We start from the raw sequence: 25597 nt of genomic DNA, 5'->3' as shown, positions 1-25597 counted from the left end.
AAATTTTGCATGTTTCTGGGACAAATAGTTACACAAGAAGCGATTCTTTTTGTGTTTTATATATTTCAATCCACACGCGCACACATAGAGAGGAAGAGGAATAGAGAAAGAGATGCATGCCTTGTGGGTCTCCTTGAAGGATAATGTTAAATGTGGAAACAAGTTCACCGATGTAATCAGGCAGCCAACAAAATGCAGCAAAGGATGTAACTACGTTTCAGAAAAGGAAAAAATGAACGGAGATAATGGTCCTTTAATGGAAACTCATGCTAGCCTAGTAGTTTCTAGGCCAAGCAAACCACTGGCACGGCTTCATGGTAAATTGTTAATTTGTTGCTCTTATTTGCATTAACACATAATATTTGAGCTTTCTCATAACTCAACAGTATTCCAATGAGTTTCAAAATGGAGTTTGAAATATAAGAATTACTGATTTATCAGAAATCCATGTAATGAATGTAACAGGCTTGTAAGAAGAAACTAGTTAGAGCAGTTCATGTATACTTCCAACTTCTTTTATATCCTTTATTTCATTATCTATGTTATATAGCTATTAACTATTTCCTCTTCATTATAAAATTTTGGCAGAGCTCATTATTGGAGACCCATCAAGAAAAATTGTTGAGATGATTTTTCAGAAAGCTTGGATGAACACCTCAAAGCCACTGAGGAAGGTTAGAACAGTCCTCAGGGTGAGCTACTCGGCAGAAGTTCTTGAAAGGTTTGAAAATTACAGAGAAAAGGTGAAGAAGAACTCCTGTGACCAATTTCCAAGGCATCCAAGGAGCACAGTGGATGGAAATGAATTGTTGCGGTTCTATGGCACTACAGTGAGATGTTTCCAAGAGAAATCTGTGAAGAAAGTTTATGATCTCTGTAAAGACCCATCTTGTTGTCTGTGTCGAATAATTCAATACAATTTCAACACAGAATATGCCGAGATTCAATTGAATACAAGTGGCAAAGAGTTGAGTAATAGAACAAATGCCACTGCAAGAGCAAAGAATGTGAAAAGAGCTGCAATTGTTTGCAGGATAATTGCTGGAACTGCTGTTAATGAAGTTGATGGTGAATATGAAGGGTCTGACTTAACTGGATTAGAAGAAATGCAATATAGCTTAGAGAAATTTGTAATTAAAAATCCCAGTTCTATTCTTTTTTGTTTTGTAATAATTTTCAGCTGACATGTTTTGCAGGTATAAATTGTCAACATTCTTTTTATCTCTGGTAAGGGGTATCTATTCTAAAACACACTACATACCAAAATTCAGAATATATAGTCCTGATTGCTGGTACTGGTGTTATTGACATAAAATCTAGTATGCTTTCTAACAAATCAAAGAGTAATTTGACTATGAAATGAGGAATTCACGGAAAGAGTATAAGAATAATACATAAACTAACTGAAAGCCTGCAGAAAAAAAAAAATGAACCAGTTGTCATTGGATTATCACCTCCAAGAACAAGAGGCAATAAGAACTTGATTCATCCAACCAAGATATAGAGCACCATCTCTCTCTTCAAGAGTGTAATGTCCTTGGTAGCTTTCCTGAAGATTTTTTATTGAACAATTAATAAAGGGGCTCAATGGATATGGTGTGAATCCAGCCATTATGAAGCGTGATCTCCACTTCTTCAGAAGCTCATGACGTTCCACTCTTTCTGCCCCTTCACATGCTACTAAGTTGACAACTTCTCGAGCCAAACAATGCTGTTCCACATTAATCCTTTCTCTGTGCTCCCTTGGAAGTGCAACATCAATTGATTCAAAAACAGCCAAGTAGTAATTCATTGTCTCAACAAAACGGGGGAAGAATGGGAGGTTGTTGGTATTTGATTCTTGCTCAACCAGTGTCACTACCTTAGGAGACAAGGACTTTGCCAATTTCAACAACCGGTCTCGATGATTCTGACTGTCCACACTTTCATCTGGTACATGATGCAGCATCATTGCAAAATTCACAGCAATAGCTTCACCAGGTCGAAGTTCAAGGTCTTCAAGTCCTACCTCAGTAGGAGCAGCTCCTATAGCATGGAACTCAAAGGGTACATTATATGATTGTGCATGTCTTGATAACCTTTCTCCAACAATATCAAGCCCCCCACCCCTAGCATAAGCTGAAGTAGAGTCATCAACACCTGTTATTCTAATCTTTGGGGCTCCTCCTGGTCTTCCAGCAAGAGCTTGAATTAGGCTTATCCACTGGGTTCCCTGGTTAATCTGAAAATCGATTATATGGACTTTTCTTTCCTCTTTCATGGCTTCAGCAATTGCTCCATTTGCTGACATGTACCCAAATTTGAGATATGGGCAGATTTCATAAAGTACATGCATGTACGAAAGGAGTTCATTCCCAGTAGGCTCTTTACATTTCAAGGCTTTGTAGATTGTGCTTCCTGAAGAAGCCAACCTTGCAACAAGAGCCTCCAACATATATGCACCCAATCGTTGGATTGGGTTGCCAGTAACCGACACCATTTTAGGCAACTCCGACATCAACCGGTCGGTTGTCTCCATATCATTCACTGCCATTGCTTTTGCACAAGTACAAAGCATCTCTTTCAAATCCCCTCTAGATATCATCTCCTTCATTTTCTTGCACTTCTCAGCCTCTAACAAGAATGAATCAGATTCACGTGGAGTTACAGGATCATATATGTCCAGAACATCTGCATCAAGTCCCAGCATAGCACTTTCGAGCTCCCTTATCTTGTGCATCAGTTCATCGTGGTCATGTGTCAAACTAGATTCATTTTCTAGTGAATCACTAATAATTTCAAGAGAATGCTGTGACCTCAACACACATGATTTTGATTGGAGCTTTGAGACTGGGCTATTGTAAGGTGAGAAACTGACAGTAGATGGAGAATGTTGGTAAGGGAAACTGTTGTTTGTAGAAGATTCAAGGGTGGAATATTGTTCTAAAGTATGAAAAGAAGGGTAGGTTGCATGGCTACTGTTATCAGAGGATGAGTAGTTTTCTAGGTTCTCACTTGGCAGAAAGCAACAATACTCCAAATTTTGCTCTGGCTCCGTGCTGAACAAGCCAGAGCCAAAGGACATTTTATGTTTCTGAGACGTTTGCATTGAAAAATAACCGGTTCTTTGGATATACTTAAACAACAGTAAAATATGTTTCTGATACAAACACTTCCAAATTTTCTGATTGCTCTCTTTGTTGGAACAACAAATGTCAGTAACTTCTACTTTTTAAGCTCTGTTGATCATTGTCCACATTTCAATCCAATTTCTGCTGGACAAGAGCAGTGTACTCAAAACCTGAGATCTTCTGCAGAAAAGGTAACACAATAATTAAAGCAACAAAGATAGATAAAAAAAAAAACCAGAGCTATAACAATATTAAGCAAAAGTGAAGTCTCAATCCTGATGGTATAAGAAGCAGGTAGTGTTGAGGCTGTTGCCTAAAACTGGTATTCTTTGAGGTTAGAAATTAAAGTTTATGGAATATATTACTCAAATAAAGGCTGGAAACCAGTAAGAACAGAGTTGGATTATTTATTAAAGTCATGAATAAGCATTTTAAAACTAGAAAAGCAAATTTCTTTACAGCATAATCTATATTTTCCAAATCTATTATATACTATTCGAACTAGCAGCATACCAAAGAGGTAGTGTCTGATTTTCACATTCCACGTGTACAGAATATAATAGTTCTTAATCTCTGAACTCTACTGCAATTTTATCATTTTATTTGAATCTTTTTATTACTAATCTGTCTCTGCATTAGTTTTTCCCTTTCCACCACATGTTATTGTTTGTGATTTCAAATTTGTGCAATCAAGAAATGGAAATTGGCTAAGATGAATTAAACTATATGATGAATTTTGGAGCACCTACTGCTACTTAAAGCAACACCTTTTCTTCCTCTCTTTTTTTCTTTTTCTTTATTTCTTCTAAATGAAAAAGGTGATGCTATTCATGGTTTTTTATTTCCTTAAATGGATATTCAAAAGATCCATTAGTATTTTCTTGAACTCAATTCTCGAAGCATGCTCTAAACTTCAACTCAATTACATAGAAAGATGAAATTTTGTATGAGACATAGCTAAACCTTAAACATTTGATCACTACTTTCCTGGAAGAGGGACTTCCAAGATAAAAAGTAAAAAAAAAAAAAAAAAGGCATTCAAATATAAAATCATTCAATTCCAAACACACTGAAACACAGAAACAGAAAAATTTTGATCAACCACCCCGCTGACTCAATAATACCTAAAGTGATCCACTAAGTTTTCCCTCTAAAAAAAAACCTAAGAACCATCGACAAAATAAAAAAGCTCATTGAACTATAAACCAGAAGGGGTTGAAACCTGGAAATCATTTCTCTCATTAAACATACCATAAAAAAAACAATTTTTTCTGCTCTGATAACAAGCACAGACCCTCTATGGTAAAATCACTTCCCTCCCTCAACATACTCATATAAACCAATAAAACAAAATCAGTTAAATAATTACTGAGACTTTCTCACCTTAATGAAAAGGAAAGTATGAATTGAACTTTGAAGCGAAAACAACACAGAACCAGTTCAATAATTGCTGAGACTTTCTCACCTTTTTTTTGTTGTTGGTAAAATGAGACTTTATCACCTTAATGTGGAGTTGGCATGCATATGCTATATAGAGGTTTTGTTTTTCTGGTTTTATTCAAGGTTGGAGGTTACACCAAATACAAGGTTGTTGAATGCTATTTTTTTTATACGAAATTAGGAACGCTTACTCAAGCAATGAAAAAGTCTAGTTTTTTTCTGAAATTAATTGATGTTACTAGACGTATTCAACCATGTTTAAGAATAATACTATATAAGTATCCTAACAATCAAGTTGCGTTACTACCGTGTTACTATCAATCAATCTCACCGTTAGATTAATTATGTTAATCCAACGGTTATATTTATTTTCATTTTTTGTATGGTTATGATTCCCCATATTTAAAGTGAAAGCATTAAATATAAGAAATCATAACTATACAAAGGTGGAAATATATATAAAGTATTAAATTTGAGAAATCATGACCATACAAAGATGAAAATAAATATAACTGTTGGATCAACATAATCGATTTAACGGTGAGATTGATTGGTAGTAACATGGTAGTAACATAACTTGGTTGTTACAATATCGTTCCCCATAATTATCTCCCAAATTTGTCGTCTTTTTTAGTATTAAAATTTGTCGTTTTTTCATTCATAATAAACTTGACTTTTAAAGTTGAATTTGAGTTATTCCTCTTAATCCCCTTTTAACCATTATATTATTTTCATTAAGTTTTAAAACTTGAAAATTTTTACATGCTCATTTAACTTATAAAGTAAAATTCAAAGGGAGGGGTTATATTTACAACCTAGATAGTTTATAAACTCTTACAAATATATTTTAACCAGTGATTTTCGTTAATTAACGGTTGCTATTTATTGTGAATTAATAATTAATAAATAAATTTAATTTACGAAAATTTTAACCGTTGATTGACGAAAATCAACGGTTAAGATATGGTTGTAAGAAGTTGTAAACGAAAATAGGTTGTAAGTATCAAAATATTAATGTATTTTCTCATGTTATATTATAGGGGTTTGCATTTGTCATTTAACATGACACAACAAACTTTTCTACACACACAATATTTTATGGGGCCTATACTTTTTGAAGAAGAAAAAAATTAAAGTGCACAAAACAAATTTTTAAAACATTGCAGAATCACTTTTCCTACCTAACTCTTATAAAACTTTATATTATATGTGTACTACTAAGAACTTTAAAGCTGTCAATCTGTCATGTTCTATTTGTTTTCCACTTCTCTGAATACAGACGCACGTGCATGACAACATAAACATTAATTAAAGGCCAGATGCAAATAACTATCCTCAATTATCTGTCATTTTCAAAGTTCTTCCTATCCTTAAAAATTTAACAACTCTACTTTTTAAACTTAAACCTATTTTTTTTTTGGTACATTACCAGGAGGTATCCACATTCAACCTTCTCCGGGCACCATGCCCTCGGGGTACAGCCCGTTTGGGCTAGCCCCTCATTGTAACAGTGGGTGCACTAAGCTTCGCAACCGGAGAAAGGACGAGACTAATCCCCCAACCGAAATTTTTTTGGCTTATCTTCTGGCCCCCAAAGATTTTTCAAGAAACTGCTTGAGACATGGTTTGATCCCTGCACCAAGCAATCCCTTGGGAACTCAGCTGCCAGCTGAGCTACCTTGGGGGTTAACTTAAACCTATTTTACATACATAAAAAAAATCACATAAGAAATCAATAGGCATATTTTGCTATGTTACATGAGAAATTTTTTTATCAATTTTGCGAAATTGACTTAGGGTGTTTCTTACATTTTAACCTTAATTGAATTAACAGTAATAACTTTGACCTCTCTTGTATTAGTGTTTCTTAGTTGTTTGAAAAAGAGAAAATATTAGTGTGTCGGTAAATAGGTTGTTGTTACTTGTTCTAACATAGCCCCACACGGTTTACTTCATTTTCAAAATATCAATCCATGTTTTCTTTGTACGAGTATTCCTTGTCACATAATTCCCTTTCGTTTGTGCACAATTTTAAATCTTTGTCTAAATTGGACTTAACCATCGATACGTCACTTTCGCCTCAACCCTTCAATCGGCAATCACACCTACATCCATAAATGTATCACTATATGCTTCAAAGTACAAATGCCAAGTGTTTTGTTTTGTCACTTGAGCGTTGAAAAACCAAATTTTGTAGATGCTATCTCGTTGTAGAAGTTGAGTTGAATTTAAACTCGTGCGTTGTTCTTTTTTTTTTTTTAACACCAGCATGCTGCACGCCCAGATTATGTCATTATCGTAATATAAAATGACATGAATTTCTTGTCATCCACGCGTCATAGATTCGCAATGGTTATTCATTGTTTTTTTTTTTATTTAAAAAAAATACTTTTACTAAACAAAAAACAACGAAAATATATCTTCTCATGTAAAAACAAAATATGATATGGTCATGTGAAAAAATTACAACCATAAAAAAATGAAGCAATAGTTATAATTTTGTAACTATCTATATTAATATTTTTTTCTCTTTTTTTATTATTATTAATTTATCTTTATATGATTATGATTCTTTACATGAGATCCCGGATTCAAAAACAACTGGTTAAGCCTATAGCATTACTTTTGTCTAGAAAACATTGTTGTTTTCCAAAGTTCTGACTTCTGAACATTTTAAGGAGTCCTCACATTTTTCTGATTACCCATGTTGGACCTGAAGTTTAGGTATCTCAAGTTGGACTGTTGGAGACCTGATTCACTGGTTAGAATTTTATGTAAGATCTACCAACAAATGAATTGAATCATTTGCATTGTGAAATTTATGATCCAAAAATTACAGATCAATAGTCTAAAATTTCCAAGTACTAATAAGTTGAGGAGACCTCTATGGAAAATGACAAAGGGAACACTAATTGAATTGGATCTGAATTTTCCTTCTGCTTTTTCTCTTTAGTCCATTTCTACTTTATGTTTGTGATAAGCATGAGGAAACAGTACTAGCGAAAATTAGGCCCCCGAATACAGAAAGTACAAAATTTGTAGTTGACCCCTACCAATAATATTAACAATTCTTAAATGCAACGAGGCATGAAAATATATTTTGTAGCAGAGCGGATGCACTGATCCGTACATACAATGATACAACACTATTAACGTGGTACTTTTTTTGTCAGTAAAGTCTTACCTTACTGCATGATCCACGCAGACATAAGATGCTCATGCATTAATAAATAATAATGTCCTAAAGCAGTGAAACATAGACGAAGAAAAAGATAATATTCGCAGATCTTGTTGGAGACTTGTGTAGACTACAGTAGGTAGTTCAGAGTCAAATAACAATTAATTGTCTTACGCGTATCTGACATCAGAATGACATAGTTATAGAGAAGAAGAAGAATCATCTAGGCTGCCTAATTGAAAAAGAAACTTGTGTATGGAAAAAAATTTAGTACTCTTGATATTGTCTTTTTATCAAACGAGTGACACTTGTATAAATTTTTTTTTTCTCTGTCCTGAGTAATTATCACATTTTCATTGGTTTGAATCACTGGAAAATTGGTGTTCAAGGAGCACCAAAAGTCTTCTCCTTGTCTATTTCTCCTTGTGTATGGCATTATTGGTATTGGTAAAAAGATTTTATAATGTCAATGTTCAATTAACATACATGGCTTTTGACAGAATAAAACAGATTTTGACCACCCCAATACGAGGTACATTATAAATTGAATGCACGAGTCAAGCTCATAATTATAAAGAAAAAAATTCCACCAACTTGCATTGGATGGAAAGAAATGTTACACGCCCTTAAGCTAAGGACTATACAGGAGGCTGTTGTTTTTCCACTCAGCGTTCAACTTGGAGAATTGAGCATGATTGGTGTAAAGGAAAAATAAATAAATTATATTTTCAAAATATAAAAGGGACTCTCATTTTGAGTGTGAAGGCTACTTAAAATTGGAGTCAATTCAATCAGAATCCTAGACACAGAAACAACCAACAATGAATAAACAGCTAGAATTCCAAGCGTTTAAGAAGAGAGCAAGGGATAAACCAAGCTTCTACCACTTTTTTTTTTTAAAAAACAAAATGTCAAATATTGGTATCAAGCTACACTTTTGCAAGATCAACCATAGCTGAATTATAGATCTCAACCATGCTGAAACATGTGTAGCATCTTGATCTGAGCACAGAAGAAACTCCTCACTTTTATTTTTCATCATTGGTGCACAGAGAATTTTCCTAGAGTATATCAGTAAGGTAGCAAATACCATTTCTTGATCTTCCCAATAAAGTCTGTAGTGGTAACCATTGCAAATAGCTTTATTATGTTGTTTTTACATAGGTGTATGATAGAGATTGTTCCCACAAACATAGAATCTGAGCTAAAATACAGTTGTCACTGTTTGAGTATGGTTGTGCAAAGCTGTATAAGACATTAACCAGAAAAGAATCTTTTCCAAGACTGCCAAGGAAGAAATCCACCTGCAATAGATAGCATATGAAAGATTGTAAGGTAATCGACTTTACACGAATAGCTAACTCAAAAGTAGATCAACACAATCACATAAATGACAAGAAAAATAAACAAACAATAAAACAATGAGAAGTAACAAGTTACTTAAAGCTGATAATTATGTTATGATCATAATTTACAAAATTTCTAAATCGATATTAAGGTTATAAAATCCAGTTCTTCCTCCCTCTTGGGATTTCCAGAATAATTGAGGGATTGAAACGGAAGCTACACGAGACCAACTAGAGGCATTGCAATTACACTGCTGGAATTACCAAACGAATTTTAGAACTGACCATCATATCAAGCGTCACAAAACCAAAATGAAAGGAATTATGAAAAAAAATCTCCATTTATCGACATTTTAACATCAAAAGATTCTCAGTATGACAACTAAGCATCTTGATTATATGTAGATTTAAAATCTCATCTTTGATATAACAAATAGATATTCAAATTAGCTTGGGAGTCCAGGGATTTCTACAATTCCTGGGCATTCTATGCAAGTCTGAATAATTCAAATAGTCATATCAAAGAAGAGATTTTAAATCTACATATAGCCAAGATACTTAGTTTGATGTTAAAATACTGACCTATCAAAATTCCTCTAAAAATCCCATAAATGAGGAATATTTAAGAGGCATACAATGACATTTTCTAAGCTGTATACTTAATTGCTCATTGGGCCTTCTTATTTTAATTGCGCTTACAAATTCGAGTATAGAAAACAATCTTTTTGTAAAAATACAAAGGTAAAACAGCGTATAATGGACCTTGACCCTTGCCCTTGCAAAGTCAGGGAGCCTTAGGGTTTGCCTTTTTGTAGTTCATGAAGAAACATATATGTGATACTTACATACATAGTAAGTTTTAAAAATGAAGGGTGACCTAGAGTATGAAAATGATTAGAATCAAAATGTAGATAAAAATCATAGAATAAAAAGAAAAGCCAAGGGGTCAACAACCGTGCAGAAGAAAAGAATGCAACCATACCACATCCTGGGCAACGGCAATAGTCCTTTTCCCTAAGAACAAGCCCTGATCCTCCACAGAACTCACATCTTCTTTGAGCTATCTGTAACAATATTCCATAAGGAAGACATAAAACATACGAGATTCATAATTTGTGAGTTAGATCCAAGCCCCAATCAACCAAAATAGTGGCTTACAATTCTTTTGCTAAATTCAATCCCTGCCACCACAAAAGGTGTAACCCCAGCTGCAAAACTCAAAAGAACAAGCACACAGAAAATCAAAACCCAAATATTGACACAACACAACACACCCTTCTCGTTATGGACAGATAAACATAAAAGTAAAACATCAAAGGAAGTGAGAATCAAGGGATATTCATGTGATACCTATAGTTCCAACCACAATTTGCCACGTGACTTCCACTGGAGCCGAGTCAAGTACTGTTGTTACATCATTCACAGCACCCACCCTTGTTGTTGATCTTCTTCTTTCATTCTGAACCCAAAAATTGCAACTTTTTCTCACAGGAAATCCAACCGTTGCTTTTGTTGTCGAACAATTCACTCTGCTTCTAGTTTTCGCACTCGTTAAGGAAACCAAAGACAAACAAGACCCAGCTGCTTCCATGGCAACGGCCCAACCGGTTCAATTCACAACACACAGCTGTTATTAAAATAAATAAATAAATAAAAAAGCCACGTGGGCCATTTTAACCCACGGGCTCGTGCCATCCACAAATAACTGTGTGATTCATGTTTCAGATATGCATCAACTAAAAAACGACACCGTTTAAGAACGAGAATCGGGTATCACGGGCTTGCTCGTAAAAAGCCCATGGCAGGCCCAAGATAGAAAAAGAAGATAAACCTCTTGTCCTAACAGTACTGAGATTCCGGTTGTTAGGGTTTTGTAGTATATTCTTTTCTGTTTCTCTTTCTTTCTTGGAAATTGGAATGGCTGCTATTCTCTCTCTCTATCCTTACAATCCCTTGCTATATTGTCCAACTCCTCCTTCGTCTTCTGGTTCTTCATCGTGCATCGACGGAAGAGGAAGCAAGGCGGTGGTGCTTGCGGCGCATTCCAATCCGAAGATTCTCAAGACCAATAGGAAGTCAAAGTACGGACAGGTCCTGTCGCCATACGACAGCGATGAAGAAGATGAAGGAATTGAGGAGGAGAAGGAGGACGACGACGACGACGATGGTTGGCTCTCTAATGTAAGTGTTGTAATTCCATTTTCCAATTTTGAAATTTCATCTTCAAATTCTAAGATGAGCAACTTATAATGTTTAATTATCTGTTGAAATTTGATATCGACGTTTGGAGATTTGTTTTTAATTTTCCTTTTCATTGATTGTGGAACATGTACCCAGGAGGAATTTGCTGAGCCTGCTAACTTTGATGTTGGTAGCAAGAGATTTAAGTCAAACGCAATTAAAGGTATGCTTGAAAGATTTTACTTAGTCTTAATAGTTTCTAAGAGAAAAGTTGAACATTGCATAACCTTGTTTTTGCAGGAAAAGATAGACAACAAGAAAAGGAGTTCGGTGTGAGATCTTTTAACAATGGAGAAAGCACTAAAACGCCTGGAAGTGAGAGATTGGCATCCTTGCGACTAAATTCCAGTGGAAAGGTACCAAATGGTGATACAGTAAGCTGTTAAGTGTCAAATCATGCCATTTAATGTACTTGCGGTGCTATAATTGCAGCTTGGCAGAAATCTAAAGGAAAAAAAGTATCCACGGTTGTCCGAAGAGATTGATTTGGATGTGAAATGGATACCACTTCTTGATTACTTGACCACCTTTGGAATTAAGGAATCACATTTTATCCAAATGTATGCGAGGCACATGTCATCACTTCAAATCAATGTATGTTCTGCACAGGAAAGGTTGGAGTACTTATTTAGTGTTGGTGTTAAACATAGAGATGTACGAAGAATCCTTTTGAGGCAGCCACAAATTCTGGAGTATACAGTGGATAACAATTTAAAGTCTCATGTTGCTTTCTTGATGGGCTTGGGTATACCTAATTCCAGAATAGGGCAAATCATTGCTGCTGCTCCATCTCTGTTTTCTTATAGTGTTGAGAATTCGTTAAAACCAACTGTGAGATATTTAATTGAGGAAGTTGGCATCAAGGAAAAGGATTTGAGTAAAGTCATTCAGCTGAGCCCACAAATTCTTGTCCAGCGTATTGACATTTCATGGAATACTCGATATATGTTTCTTACAAAAGAGTTGGGTGCACCCAGAGATAGCATTGTGAAGATGGTGAAGAAACATCCCCAGCTTCTCCATTACAGCATAGATGATGGATTACTGCCAAGAATAAATTTTCTAAGGAGCATAGGAATGAAAAATTCAGACATCTTGAAAGTCTTGACTAGCCTTACACAGGTTATTTTGCATTTATTTTCTTCGTTATTGATATATGAAATATATCCTTTTTTACTGTCCCACATTTCCATTCTTCCTTATCATAGTTTACCCTACATTTGCACAGAAAGAACAAGGGAAATGAAATAAATGTTAGATTATATAGTCATGTTTTTTATCTTTTGGATTGATCCTTCTTATAATGTGAAGAATAGTTTATATCTCTTGTTGACTCCTGAGCCTGCAGGTGCTATCTCTGTCCTTGGAGGAGAACCTAAAGCCCAAGTATTTGTACTTGGTAAATGAACTTCACAATGAGGTGCAATCCTTGACCAAATACCCGATGTACCTTAGCTTGTCTTTGGACCAGAGAATTCGACCTCGTCATAGGTTCTTGGTTTCCCTGAAGAAAGCTCCAAAAGGACCATTTCCACTTGGATCTCTAGTTCCAACTGATGAGTGCTTTTGTGAACAATGGGCTGGAACTAGTCTGGATAAATATTTGGCATTTCGTCAGAGATTATTAATCCGAAAATTCGCTGAAAAATATGAAAGAAAAATGTGACAGATCGGAATCAAGTTTTGTTATTCAACATGCATGAGTACTGGAAGAGAAATCTCTTGTAATTCTTTTTTCGTGCAACTTGTTACTATAAAATGTTCCTGAAGCTCAATAGTTCGAGTTTACTCAGCTGTCTGCCATACTGGTGTGCACGTGATTTCATGACACACCCAAATATCAGTGTCTTAATCTCGGCTGAAGCTGCTCAACCTCTTGTGTGAAATTTATTATTGCTGTTTATGTTGGAGTTGTAGACTTGTTTACAAAGTGCTCGTGGTGCAGTCTGCCACCGTAAGGTGAGCTTGTTTAATAGTCAATAATTAATACTTTCAATATGTTGTTGTTATTAACCCCTAACTTACTGCAGGTTGTAGGCAATTTTGCGAACTTTCATTTCTATAAATTGAAGAAAGAAGCTGTATCAACTTTAAGATCCAGCGTATGGATTCCGTCATTATTAATTTCTTTTTCCCTTTTTATCTTCAATTATATACTCTAGTATATTGCATTTTTTTTCTCATTGGTATTTATATTCTGTGTATCTCAAAATCAGTAGGACATCTTTTGTTACACTTATCACCATCACCATATATACACATTTGTTACCGTGCAGCCATTTGTAACACGTGTACGAGTTAAAATAACATTATTTTTAAGCTTCAGAGGATTTGTAATTCAATTCCAACTTGCTTCTGGATATTTATTTATTTATTTACTATTTTTAAATTTCATATTATTATAATTATTTTTATTATTATTATTATTATTATTATTTATTTTCTGGATATTACATGCAACTTGAGGGGGGTTTTTTGAGATTTTTTTGGTTTTCAGATTGACAACTTGAGGTTTTAGTAGGTGTAATACATCACTGTCATCCTTCACTCATGTATTATCAGAAAAATAAAATAAAATCTTTCCCTCGAATATTGTTTGATTCATGTCTGAGAATGATATTTTTTATTGTGATAATGACAAAGATATCCATATCAAAGGAGGAAATCATGAGAAAATAGGTAATAGATTGGCCAATACGTGTTTTTTTTTTTAGCTTATGAGATTTTATATATTACTGTGTTCAATTTATAATTTAGTATTAGTAATCAGATTGTATATAAAAGTTATACATATTAATATTTGTGTCGATTAATAGTTAATATTCTAGTATAATTTGAAGTAGAAAAGATGGGTCTTGGACATTTTACTTTGGAAATTTATTTTATTGTACCGTTGGATTCCACAGACATGTCTATTTCACCGAGCCTCTCTCCGAGACAGTGCCCAGATCGTTACGCCTTTCGTGCGGGTCGGAACTTACCCGACAAGGAATTTCGCTACCTTAGGACCGTTATAGTTACGGCCGCCGTTCACCGGGGCTTCGGTCGCCGGCTCCCCTGTCATCAGGTCACCAACTTCCTTGACCCGAGCACGCTTAAGGAAAGTCGAAACGGAAGCAGATCGATTTCGAGTGAATGGTTATTCTGAAATAGAACGAGAAAAATCGAATGTTATTATATGCTTAATTGTATATAAAAATTTGATAAATAAGGAATATGTAATAAAATAAAAAATTGATTAAGTAAATAAGTTATATTTGATCAAGCAGATAAATTAATAAAATATGTATTTTCTTCAGCTTATAACCAAAAGGAATAAAAAAGGGAATCAAAAATATTAAATGTAAAAAAAAAAAAAAAATATAAGGAAAGATATGATTTTTAACAAAAGTTATACATCTAACGGATAGGAAGAGTATGTATAGAAATTATCTCATTTCTAAGTGTGGAGATTCTAATTTATTATATAAAAATAGATAATTAGGTATACTTGGTCATTCAGTTCACTAGAGTATTTGCACAAATACTGACTCCTTTAATGAGTGCTAAATGTAGGGCACAAGATATATAGAAAAATTTATTCCACTACGTTCTTATCGTGTTATACCATGTTACTGGACACAGTTATACATCATTAAATATTTGATGATATTAATGTACAAAAAAAAAAAATAACAACAAAATATTTGACGATATTATAGTCCTTCAATCAACTGGCACCCAACTTCAAACTTCAAAATAGTTCACTGCATAATTTTTCCACATTCTTATCAAAGAGAGTTGGGATGGCAAATGAAAATTAAATAGTTGAAGAATAATAATCATTTTGTATTTTCAATCTTAGAAATATTGCTTACGTAATTGATATAAAAAAAAAAAATCGATTTCAGTATAATCTGAACCTAAAATTATATACTTTTATCAGCATTTCCCACTTTATCTTCTCAACTCATGCAGGATAATAATGATCCTAATTGTAATCACAGTTCAAATTTTGTTATTGTGCAGAGCAACTGGTTGTGGCTAATTGCTATCTTATGCAGACCATGGTCCCAGCCCTGAGTCATTAAATTCATTCAGCATGTCCCCGATCCAGTAAACTCATAATCTTCAAAAAGGTAAATGTGGGTTTCACTGAAATAGCAGATGATGCCAAAGTTGAAATCATTGTTCATTTTATAAATATGATATTAATCATTCTTTAAACAAACTTCCTTTTATAGGCAAGGAAGTAGAAAATATTGACATCATCGTTTACATCATAAGTAGACTAGATAATGACTACTTTTGACAAATCAACACCTAAAAAAATATAGTTTTTTTGAATCTTCTTATACTTGGTCACTCTTTCTAATGGATTAGCTCCGTTAGTTCTTCACAAATATCTTCCTTTAAATCTGAATGATCGAAGGAGTAATGAACAAGGCACCGTCAGATTAGGGATTTTAAGGATTGTTTTTTGCAAATAGATTTTCACCCAAAAATTAATAAATCAAAATTTGTTACAGGCTCCCATAACTTTTGTCATGTTGACTACTTGACTTTCGCCAACTTCACTCAATGGTTGTTTCCACTTCAATCACAAAACAAGTGTTTTTGGTGTTATTTTTATATTTTATGCTCCGTGATATATTTGCATGCTTTAACCAACATGCATCAAATGATCAAATAGCTTTAAAATCTTATTCGACGTTGGTACGGTATCTTCTCTAAAATGATCGATTTCAAGTGTGTGTGTGAGAGAGAGAGAGAGAGAGATTTGTGATTGTCATAAAGGCAATTACATTTGTTGAATGATAAAATTTCAGGGATAAAATAAGTAAAACTAATAGAAAGAGTGAGCTCTTCCAACGCGCTCTAAATCACTTACCAAATTTGAATGGGCATGGGCATGGGCATGCAAAGAAATTATTATTATCTTCACCCCTTTGTCAACTTTAATGTGCACGACTCGCTACTCAGCCTCTATATTATCCTAACAAATTAATTCTGAATAAAAAGTTTTAAATTTATTTTAAATGAATCACAAGGCTTATATAACAACAATTATTACTTTTCATTTTCTCTCTTTTCAAAATCAACTATGCACGTTGCCCCGTGAAATTGCATTGACAAAATTCATCCGCAACTAACTTTTCCTTGTGAACTATGCAAAGTAGTGTTTTTTGTGACTTAACATTATCCTTATCATAGTCTCCAAAAAAAATAAAAAAATTATCCTTATCATATAAAATCCATTCACAACTTGATAAGATAGACTATCCTTTCGTTGTATCTTGTGCGTACAGACGAGGGCTTCGAGTTCTCCTGTTAAAAAAGTTCTCCTGATAAAAAAATCATGCCAGCCTAAAATGTTTGTATAAACTTGCACACTTCTCATATATTCTTACTCAAGCCATCTTGGTGTTGGGAACTCAGTTGCCTTAAATCGGCTAAAAAATCTTTATGAAAGTCAAACGTCAAGCTAGGAGTTCGGCTCTTCAATCGGGCGGCCTGTATTAACAGATCGGCCAGTATAGTAGAAAGACGAAAAACACATAAGAGAGAGAAAAAGAAAGAGAGAACACAAACAAATTTTAACATGAGAAAATTTTCTCCAATGTAAAGAAGTAAAAATCCACAGGACACTAGTCCAAAATCAGACTTCCACTATGAAAATATTGAGTTACAAAAGATCTAGCATCACCAACAATCTATGTAGCATCGACACCGACACGGGACACGTGACACGATACGACACGACACTCCGACACGTTAATTCTAAAAAATGTTAGATTTCGACACGTTAGGACACATTTTGCTATTAAATAATATTTTTAATTTATGTAGTGTATATTATATTTAATATTCAATAATTTAACAAAAAAATGAAAATAAACTTATAATATTCATCAATTTTGCAAAGAAACATAAGATATCCCAACGAATTTAATAGTTGGAACTAAAAACTCAACGCAACACAACTTTTGAACATTTTTTTGAATTTTTATGATACGAGTTGGAGTGTCGGGGAGTGTTGGAGTGTCAGAGAGTGTCGGGAAGTGTCGGACACGACACGTCAGGATTTTTGAAGTGTCGGTGCTTCATAGCCAACAATGGTGGTACACTTACTATGGTGGTTTTCTCTCAAACTTTCCTAAGGAGGTATATCATTCAAGCTTCTCTTTAGAGGTGCTCTCAAAATCAAAGTTTTGAGCTTTTCACTTAAAACCCTCAAATCTCACAAGTCAATCTTTTTCTTTTTCTTCTTCTAACCTACCTCCATCCCACAACTAATGCATTTATAGGGAAGGAATAAGGTTTAGGGTTTTTCAAACCCCTCAATGAACTTTGGACTTAGCATTAAGGAGGAAGCCTAACACTTGGTCCTGCTGAAAGATGTTGAGTAGCCTAAAATGTGCACATACCTTGCATAGTTTATGCATATTTTCCCTAAAAAAATTTTATTTAAAAAAAATAATCGGGAACAAAACCAAAATGCCACACTAATTACAAAATATTACTTGAATGCTACGGACCAATTTTTTTTTTCAAAATGTCACGTCACCTAACTCGCTACAACACCTGACGAGTTAGGTGTGGACACGTGGCAGCAGGTTCTTGGCCACGTAAGTCGCTGCACAATGCAGCAAGATTACGTGGCAAACAGCTTCTGCCACAACCTGTCATGCGGCATAAAATGCTAGGCAGTTGCATAGCATATTATGTGTAAGTAGCTCAATATTTGTTTGCATCATAGTGGTCTAATAAATTATAGGATAATTTTAATTATTGAATTTTGTATTTTGAAATAAAATGATTTAATGAAAATTAATATTGGTTTGAATATTTTAGTTTAAATAACTTATGTTAAAATAATTTAATTTAGGACTATTAATTTAATTTAATTTATGTGTGTTAATTAATTTAATTTAATTTAGTTTATGTTAAGTTAAATTATTTTTAACTTTTAAGTAATTTAATTTAATATAGGAGTGTTAATGAATCAAATTAAATTTATGATTTTTAATTAATTTAGTTTAATTTTGTCTATATTAGTTTAAATTATTTTAGAACAATTAATTAATTATTTTTAGGAGTGTTAATTAATTTCATTTAATTTAGTTTATGTTAAGTTAAAATTGTTTTGAAATGTTAACTAATTTAATTTTATATAAGAGTGTTAATGAATTAAATTTAATTTATTTCTTTTAATTAATTTAGTTTAATTTCTCACCAAAAAAATTTAGCTTAATTTACTTTTATTAATTTAAATTATTTTAGAACTGTTAATTAATCATTTTTAGGAGTGGTGAGTTTATTAGACCAAAAACCTAGGCTACTTACACATAATATGCTATGCAGCATAGCATGTATAGCCACATGTCAGAAAAGTTGACACGTAACATGCTATGCAGCATAGCGAATTTGACACGAATTTGACACGTAACACGCCAAACTGCCTAGGGTTTTATGTTGCGTGGCAGAAGCTGAATACCACGTAATCTCGTTGCATTGTGCAGCGGCTTACATGGCCATGAACCTGCTGTCACGTGTCCACACCTAACTCGCCAAGTGTTGTGACGAGTTAGGTGACGTGGTATTTTTGAAAAAAAATTCTGATATGTAACATTCAGGTAATTTTTTATGAATAGTGTGATATTTTGGTCATTGTCCCAAATAATTGAACATAAACTGATAGTGCAAAATGCAAGTTAAAACAATCAAGCTTGTCATCTAGCGTTGGCATCATCATGAACAATTGATAATCTACTTTTTCTTTTTGAGTTACAAAGGAGGAAATGTGAGGAAACAAATTGGTTTGAAGTGCAAACAAGACATGAAAACAATTCAACCTGGAAACAATGCTAGAAGCCAATCAAGCTCCTTCTATCAGCACAACCAAGAGAGAGAAAAACTCTAATTTAGTCACTTTACATTTTAGAATCTGGATATTCTTTTCCTACCAACATGATTAGTACTTTTACAATCACTAATTTAACTTATACATTAAGATTATGAAAACTAATACTCATTCATTTTTAATAATGTACAAGCACTACATTTTAGGTAGACCCAATTCTCAAATCTTTGCAGGAGTGTCACTTTCCAATAATGAATGAATTAATAAATGTGTTTGTCAAACTATGGCCCGCCTTATTCAATTCCCATTGGACCTATTTAAGATGAAACATTGTTGTTTTAGACAAAAATTTCTCTCAAAACTTGCAATAAACTAAGGATTCGCTTTTTTTTTGCGGTGTCTGCAGATAAGTTATCAACAATAAGTTCAATATGACGTTGTTTTGAAACGAAAATCATGATGTTTTTGTAATTTTATTTCAGGGTTATTATAGTCTTTATAATTATAATTTTTTAATCTTTCAATCCCAAAACGATGTCATTTTAAGAGTAAATCCAAATAACTTATCTGTTTTTCGTTGGTTTAGTTTATCAGAAATATTTCTGTAGTTACTGCAGATAAGTTATCTGCATTTATTCTCAAAATGATGTCGTTTTGATATTGAAAGATTAAAAAATTATAATTATAAAAACTATAATAACCCTAAAATAAATTAAAATTACAAAAACATTATGATTTCCACCCCAATACGACATCATATTGGACTTACTGCAGATAACTTACTGTAGAAAAGGGAACCCAAAAACAAAAAAAAAACAAAAAAATGCAGAACTACTACTTGACTTGGAGGTCAAGGAATTAAGCCGTTTCGAACCAAGAAACTCTGATTACTTACTCTAAAGAACTTCTAATGTTTTTTTAGGCCAGTGATAAATGACTTGGGCGTACAAAAGCAGTTGAAAAAAATACAAAATACTTCTAATGGAAGTACTATAAACGATTATTATTGTTGTTCAGTAAATTCTTCTGTAAACCATTATTGGAGTCGTTCAGTAACTAAATTCCTCTGTCCATAGCCACAGATTCTAAAAGGTTCTAATGAAAATTGTTGATAGCAATATACCTAGTTCTTTTTATCCAACTAATGACTTCATAAAACTTCCAAACTACATATCTTCTAAAAACCAAACCTTTTGTCACCCTTCTGTAATTAAAACTATAATTTTCTTACATGTATCATTTAACTAATTCCAACCAATTCCAGTAAGAGAAAATTCTTCCAAGGTCTCTTCTTCAACTTGTATTTACTTGTCAGACTTTAACTAAACTGCTGAGCTAGCTGAGAAAATAGTTCAACCGTATTATGTATCAAAAGAAAGTTGCTGCCTTTAACCTGTGTCTGTTTTAACTCTATATTTCTCCTGTGTGTGTTTCGGAAACTATGACTGCCTGAATCCCACTTTCTATTGGAGAAATGAAAATGGACTGTCTGGGAGATCGAGTACTTGACCGCTACATAAAATTAAAATAAATAAATAAATAAATATCATCCACAGTCAACAAAATATGAATATGAATTGTGTCAGTAAAAGTGTGGCAGTCATACTGCATGTTTTGTTTTAAAACAAAATGTTATCCACTCTGAGCTTGTAAACAAGCAGAAGTAACTTTTAGTAAGTCTCTCAGATTTGCTCTTTGACAGGAAGAATGGTGTTATATTATTGCCGAAATCACCAAATGAAACAATGCTTAACAAGTTATTTTAGTAAATAATATGAAGGAGCTATAGTTAATGGAGGTTTCACCAAGGTAAAAAGAATGTGTCAACTTGGGCAGAAAATATATAAAAGCCAGATTTATAATGTACTTTTCTGAGAAGGGTGGGCAGTGGATTGTGGGATGGCAAGAGAAATATATTATAAATTGATGCATACCTGTTATCATCAGAAAAGTTGGTGTCTGTAGTATGCCTGGGTTTGTCATTCAGCTCATAGCTGAAAGATTCTGCAGGTTGAAAATTGAATTGATCTGTACCATAAAATGATTTCAATCAGTAAAACATAGAAGGACAGGTACAACATACTGAAACTTATATGTAAATCCATATCATCACACACCATCTGAAACGCTCAACCCATCCATGGAGAAGCCAAAAGGTTTTTGGCCAAATTGCAGCTCTGCAAGACGGCTCCTCTGCAATTCAAGGGCTTGCTCATGCTCTTCAATCAGCTGTCTCCTTAGAGATCTAGGGTTCCCCCAACTTCTAGGAACTACAAAAAATTGTGCATTAGGTTGTACAAAGACTTCTCAAACAAAAGGGAACAGAAAAAAAAGCAGAGTATTTGCATATTAGAAAAAAAAAAATTAAAACAGTTAGAGAACTTGGATGAGAAAGCTAATCACAAAGACAAACTATAGGATGTTCTAAAATGTTAACAAGAAGAAGTAGTCTAGGTTTCAAACTAGATAATATCAAACTCACTTGAATTAAGTTCATAGTCCACATCTCCATAGTGTGGTGAATAATAAACAGGCTCAAGTCCATCTGGGTACTTCCTGCATCCAAATTGAGATGCACATACAAAAAAACTAGTAAGATCTCTTAAATTCAATACTGGTTCAAGATACTACATCTGTTTTCTGTCAATCTTATTATACATTTAAATAATATATAGAGACAACGCACTGGTTTTGAAACTTCAAATAACTATATATTAACCATAACTTCACGTTAAGGTTTAAGGTTCATATCTTATAGAGATTAAGATGCTAAATCCCTGAAACTCTATATTAGTATTAGTATAAGTAGGGGGAACAGGGTGCACATGGAGGAAGAACCGAAGAACTAAGAACCTGGGAATCGGCACCAAGGAATAAGCTTTTTCATCAAATTATACTAACTCTTGTCAATACTAATGACAATTATACAATCATTTCAAGCTTAAATTAAAAGTCTAATCTTTGATTTTGCAACATGGACTAAAAATAGAGGGCCGACCCAGTTCAAATACCCACTTCGTGAGTGTCTGGGGAAGGGAATACTCTAGGCAGTCTTTCCCCTGTTTTTTGCAGAGAGGCTGATTCGAACCCGCGACCTGACACACCACGGCAAGCAAGCTTACCGCTGAGCTGAGCCAAACCGGCCCTTCAAAACATGGACTAAAAATGTAAAAGCTTAAAGTCAACAAAAGAAATAGAGAAGGAACTCACCTTTCAATAACCTTTGCCTTCTCCCGGTAAGGTTTCACAAGCACCCTAGACCCACGAACATAATGGGGATTCCCCTTCTCCAAAATCACCTTAACAGTATCTGAATCAACAAAAGTCACAAATCCAAACATCCTTCTCTGCTGGCATGGAATCCTAACATCTTCTACGCACCCAAATGTGCTACACAGGAAAACAAGTAAAAACAACTAGTTAACACATATAAGTTCTGCAAGGAAGTGAGAACATGCACTATTACACAAAAAATATAATTTACCTAAAGTAGTTTGAGACATCTTCCTCTGTGAAAGTGCTGTCAGCTGGAAATGTCAAATATATTTGTCGTGATGCACTAATATTGTGAGCAAAATCTCCACTCTGCATGTATTGTGGAGCATCTTCTACCAGAACTACTGCATGCTGCCCATGAGGTCTGTAAATCAACCAAAAAAAAAGTCAAATTAGAGTAAGAGACATCCAACACATAAGACATACAGAAAATTCATAAGAATTCACCTGTCTATTAGCCGAATACTATTTTTTAATCGCGCAAGAAGCTTTGTCAAACTATAGCCAGACTTACCATGTCTCTGGCTCTCAGTTAAATAACCATCTGCTTGCAGTACCTTTTTATATTTATCATAGTATGCCATTGGAAGGGAAGCAATTGAAATTGGATTGCCTCTTTTTGTTTTTAGGAGCTCAACAATTTCTGACTCTAACTGTGCTAATGACCCGGGCGAAACCACCTGATCCTCGTTATTAGCATCATTTCCATACATCTCAGGGAAAACTTGCCCATGATAGTATCTACAGCTAGCTCCATGCTTACAGAATCCTTTGTTGAAATAGTGACAGATCTTTAAGGGAAATTCGGATATGCCAGAAAATCTTCTACCAGTTTTTCCACCCAAATTGACTGCAGAAGCATCTAAGCCATAATAATCATGAGCAATCCCTCCAGTTACAGCATTTACAGGATCTATATGATTTTCCAAACTGAACAGTTGTGTCTGCTTCTGAAGTTCTGTGATAGAACCCAAGTTATTCATTGCCATAAATTCTAAATTGGTATTGCTAGCAGACTGTGGATCCCAATAGGAAGAGGGAACCTGGAAGCTTGGTGGTGAAGTAGGAGTTCTGGGTGAGATCACTGATAAATGGCTTAAACCTTGTTGAGGGTTGACAGGAGGTGAAATTGCAAGCATGGCTGATTTAGCAGCTAACCTTTGAAGATCAGTTTTGGCCTTAAATGCCACTTCACGGATGAAATGGTCAGGGCATGAAGCCAATTTAGCCATTTCTTGCTCACTATGGTCTTGCAAAAGGAGATATCCAACTATCTTGGAAACATGCTCCGGCTCGAATTTCTTAATTTTATCAAAGATAATCCTTGTGTAGTCTGAAATATCCATAGCGTTCTTATCTTATCACTGAGAAAAGTTCCAAGAGAGTTGACAAAAATGAGTGAATACTGTTCAGAAAGAAACTCAACAAAGCATCATCAAAGAGATTCAGCATTAAACATTTTGAAAAAACAAAACAATGTCGTAATGTTAAAAGAAAAATAGCATACCTAATATACCATAAAAATTGACTAATAATAAAGACAAGTCTTGAACAAGAGATTCAACAAACCCAAGGGAAACAAAAAACAAAAAACAAAAAAAAAAACAAATTTTCTTCTACAAAAAGGAACCCTATTCCATGAATCCAGTTATAAATAGCCTCGCAAGACACGAAAAGGGACAGATTCTCAGAATTGAAAATCACTCCATAGTGCACTATAATTTCCTCAAATCTCTCTGTCACACCACCCAAAAAGGAAGTATCTTTAATGCAGAGCAGAAACGGGACTCGCTTCTAATGAGGAAATGAGTAGGAATCACGCTCAGAAACAATCACGTGCGTTCTCTCCGACCGAATTACAAACAGCAAAAATTAAAAAACAACAATTGAAAACAAATGGTTACAAGGAAACTAACCAACATCAAACCGGCATTAGCATTTCAACATTGGAGCTTAAAGGTACAATTTTTTTGCAAAATTAAGAAAAAGTTGGTTTAATCTCAAACACTTCTCATTCTATCAAGCTTTAATCTCTATACCAAAAAAAAAAAACACTCAGACCTTCATGTACATTCAGAGAGCCATATCATCCTAAACCTAAAAGAAAAAAGAGGAATGCTTTTGAAAAGGCTCAGAATTCAGAGAGTAGCAAAGACCCAATTGATGGTTCCACCTCTCTCCCTCTTTTTTATGTAGAATCAAATAGTTGAACCCAGTAACCCCCACACACACTCTTAAAGCACTACACTGATATGTTACTGACTCTACAGTGTTCTGTAATCTTGGTCTTCTTTAAAGTTTTAAGCTTTCTTGAAAATCATGCACACCTGTTAAATAGTCAGAGATTTGAGGCATAATATTTTGCTTAATCCTCGAAGCCCATAACTGCTTGGAACTGCCTCAATTACCAAAAACACCCTTTATCTCTTTTTTTTCAAAAATAATAATAATAATAATAATAATAATAATAATTCGGAAAAACCAATGTGCTAAGTTTAGGACTTCGACGGTTCGACTCTTCAACTGCACAGTAAAGTCGGCACTCTCGTGTATATATATCTCTGGAAGTTTTGAGCGACACAAAGGTGGATTTTCTTGTCTCCATTTTTTTTTTTTTTTGGAATTACCCAACTCTAATTATCTTTTCGAGATGAGTTGGCTCCCTCCGATATTCTCACGAGCTTCGACTCTTTGAGCCGGCTATGGGACTAATTCGGAGTGCGGGGGAACAGTGATGGCTAAAAGTTCAGCCTCCTCCCCAAGAATGCATTCAGTGGGAATCAAACACATATCCAACCCCACTAACTCAGCGCCAAGTTACCACCTGAGCTCCACTCATTGGGTTCTTGTCTCTATTTAGATAAAGTAAGTTTGATATTTCTTTTTAAAATGTGACAAAAAATGTAGAGGTAATTTCAATATGAAATTCTGTATACAATATATATATATATATCCTACATTTAAAAAAGTTATATTAAATTGATTATTAATGAAAAAGATTTAAATAAGGATCTTGGCCCTGGCTGAATATGCACCATTGGATAAGATCCTTGAGATTCAGAAACTCAAATCTTGTAGAGAGGGGACCATAGGAGGGAAAATATACACCTTGGAAAGAGGCTAAGGCTTGGTTGTGTTGTGGTGGAACATTTCAATTCGTTTA

At 34.1% G+C, this 25597-nt stretch overlaps 5 protein-coding genes across 7 annotated transcripts; 2 read left to right on the top strand and 3 right to left on the bottom strand.

The window, feature by feature from the left end:
• The first annotated feature begins 112 nt into the window (after positions 1 to 112).
• LOC133317789 (uncharacterized) lies at positions 113 to 1202 on the top strand. Its single transcript, XM_061519679.1, has 3 exons — positions 113 to 317; positions 589 to 1130; positions 1197 to 1202. Exons 1-3 carry the CDS (start codon positions 113 to 115, stop codon positions 1200 to 1202), a joined length of 753 nt encoding a protein of 250 aa, XP_061375663.1.
• Positions 1203 to 1286: 84 nt separating this feature from the next.
• Positions 1287 to 3088, bottom strand: LOC133317802 (scarecrow-like protein 21). Its single transcript, XM_061519691.1, has one exon. The coding sequence runs from the start codon at positions 3086 to 3088 to the stop codon at positions 1451 to 1453; it is 1638 nt and encodes a 545-aa protein (XP_061375675.1). The 3' UTR covers positions 1287 to 1450.
• Positions 3089 to 8471: 5383 nt separating this feature from the next.
• LOC133317808 (uncharacterized) lies at positions 8472 to 10704 on the bottom strand. The gene is made up of 4 exons (XM_061519696.1): positions 10425 to 10704; positions 10233 to 10282; positions 10057 to 10138; positions 8472 to 9032 (listed from the first exon to the last, which is right to left on the bottom strand). The coding sequence occupies exons 1-4, from the start codon at positions 10663 to 10665 to the stop codon at positions 8986 to 8988; spliced, it is 420 nt and encodes a 139-aa protein (XP_061375680.1). The 5' UTR covers positions 10666 to 10704; the 3' UTR covers positions 8472 to 8985.
• A 251-nt stretch (positions 10705 to 10955) lies between these two features.
• Positions 10956 to 13668, top strand: LOC133317805 (transcription termination factor MTERF9, chloroplastic). The gene is made up of 6 exons (XM_061519695.1): positions 10956 to 11255; positions 11412 to 11478; positions 11556 to 11671; positions 11748 to 12437; positions 12664 to 13274; positions 13346 to 13668. The coding sequence occupies exons 1-5, from the start codon at positions 10992 to 10994 to the stop codon at positions 12979 to 12981; spliced, it is 1455 nt and encodes a 484-aa protein (XP_061375679.1). The 5' UTR covers positions 10956 to 10991; the 3' UTR covers positions 12982 to 13274; positions 13346 to 13668.
• A 3014-nt stretch (positions 13669 to 16682) lies between these two features.
• Positions 16683 to 24716, bottom strand: LOC133317809 (zinc finger CCCH domain-containing protein 18-like). 3 transcript variants are annotated; one of them, XM_061519699.1, is made up of 8 exons: positions 24496 to 24716; positions 22882 to 23798; positions 22643 to 22798; positions 22369 to 22548; positions 21641 to 21714; positions 21276 to 21428; positions 21093 to 21186; positions 20303 to 20670 (listed from the first exon to the last, which is right to left on the bottom strand). In XM_061519699.1, exons 2-8 carry the CDS (start codon positions 23778 to 23780, stop codon positions 20622 to 20624), a joined length of 1605 nt encoding a protein of 534 aa, XP_061375683.1. In that variant the 5' UTR covers positions 23781 to 23798; positions 24496 to 24716; the 3' UTR covers positions 20303 to 20621. The 3 variants fall into 3 exon arrangements, with proteins under 3 accessions (XP_061375684.1, XP_061375683.1, XP_061375681.1); XM_061519700.1 differs by lacking the exons at positions 20303 to 20670; positions 24496 to 24716 and adding an exon at positions 16683 to 16808 and having other exon boundaries at positions 22882 to 23861; XM_061519697.1 differs by lacking the exon at positions 24496 to 24716 and having other exon boundaries at positions 22882 to 23861.
• Positions 24717 to 25597: the final 881 nt, after the last annotated feature.

This window comes from Gastrolobium bilobum, unplaced genomic scaffold (genome assembly GCF_033153095.1).
Source record: "Gastrolobium bilobum isolate Gb01-03AN ecotype WA unplaced genomic scaffold, APGP_CSIRO_Gbil_v1 utg1481, whole genome shotgun sequence".
NCBI lineage: Eukaryota > Viridiplantae > Streptophyta > Magnoliopsida > Fabales > Fabaceae > Gastrolobium > Gastrolobium bilobum.
The sequence above is the reverse complement of the archived record's forward strand: the minus strand, read 5'-3'. Positions and strand labels throughout refer to the sequence as shown.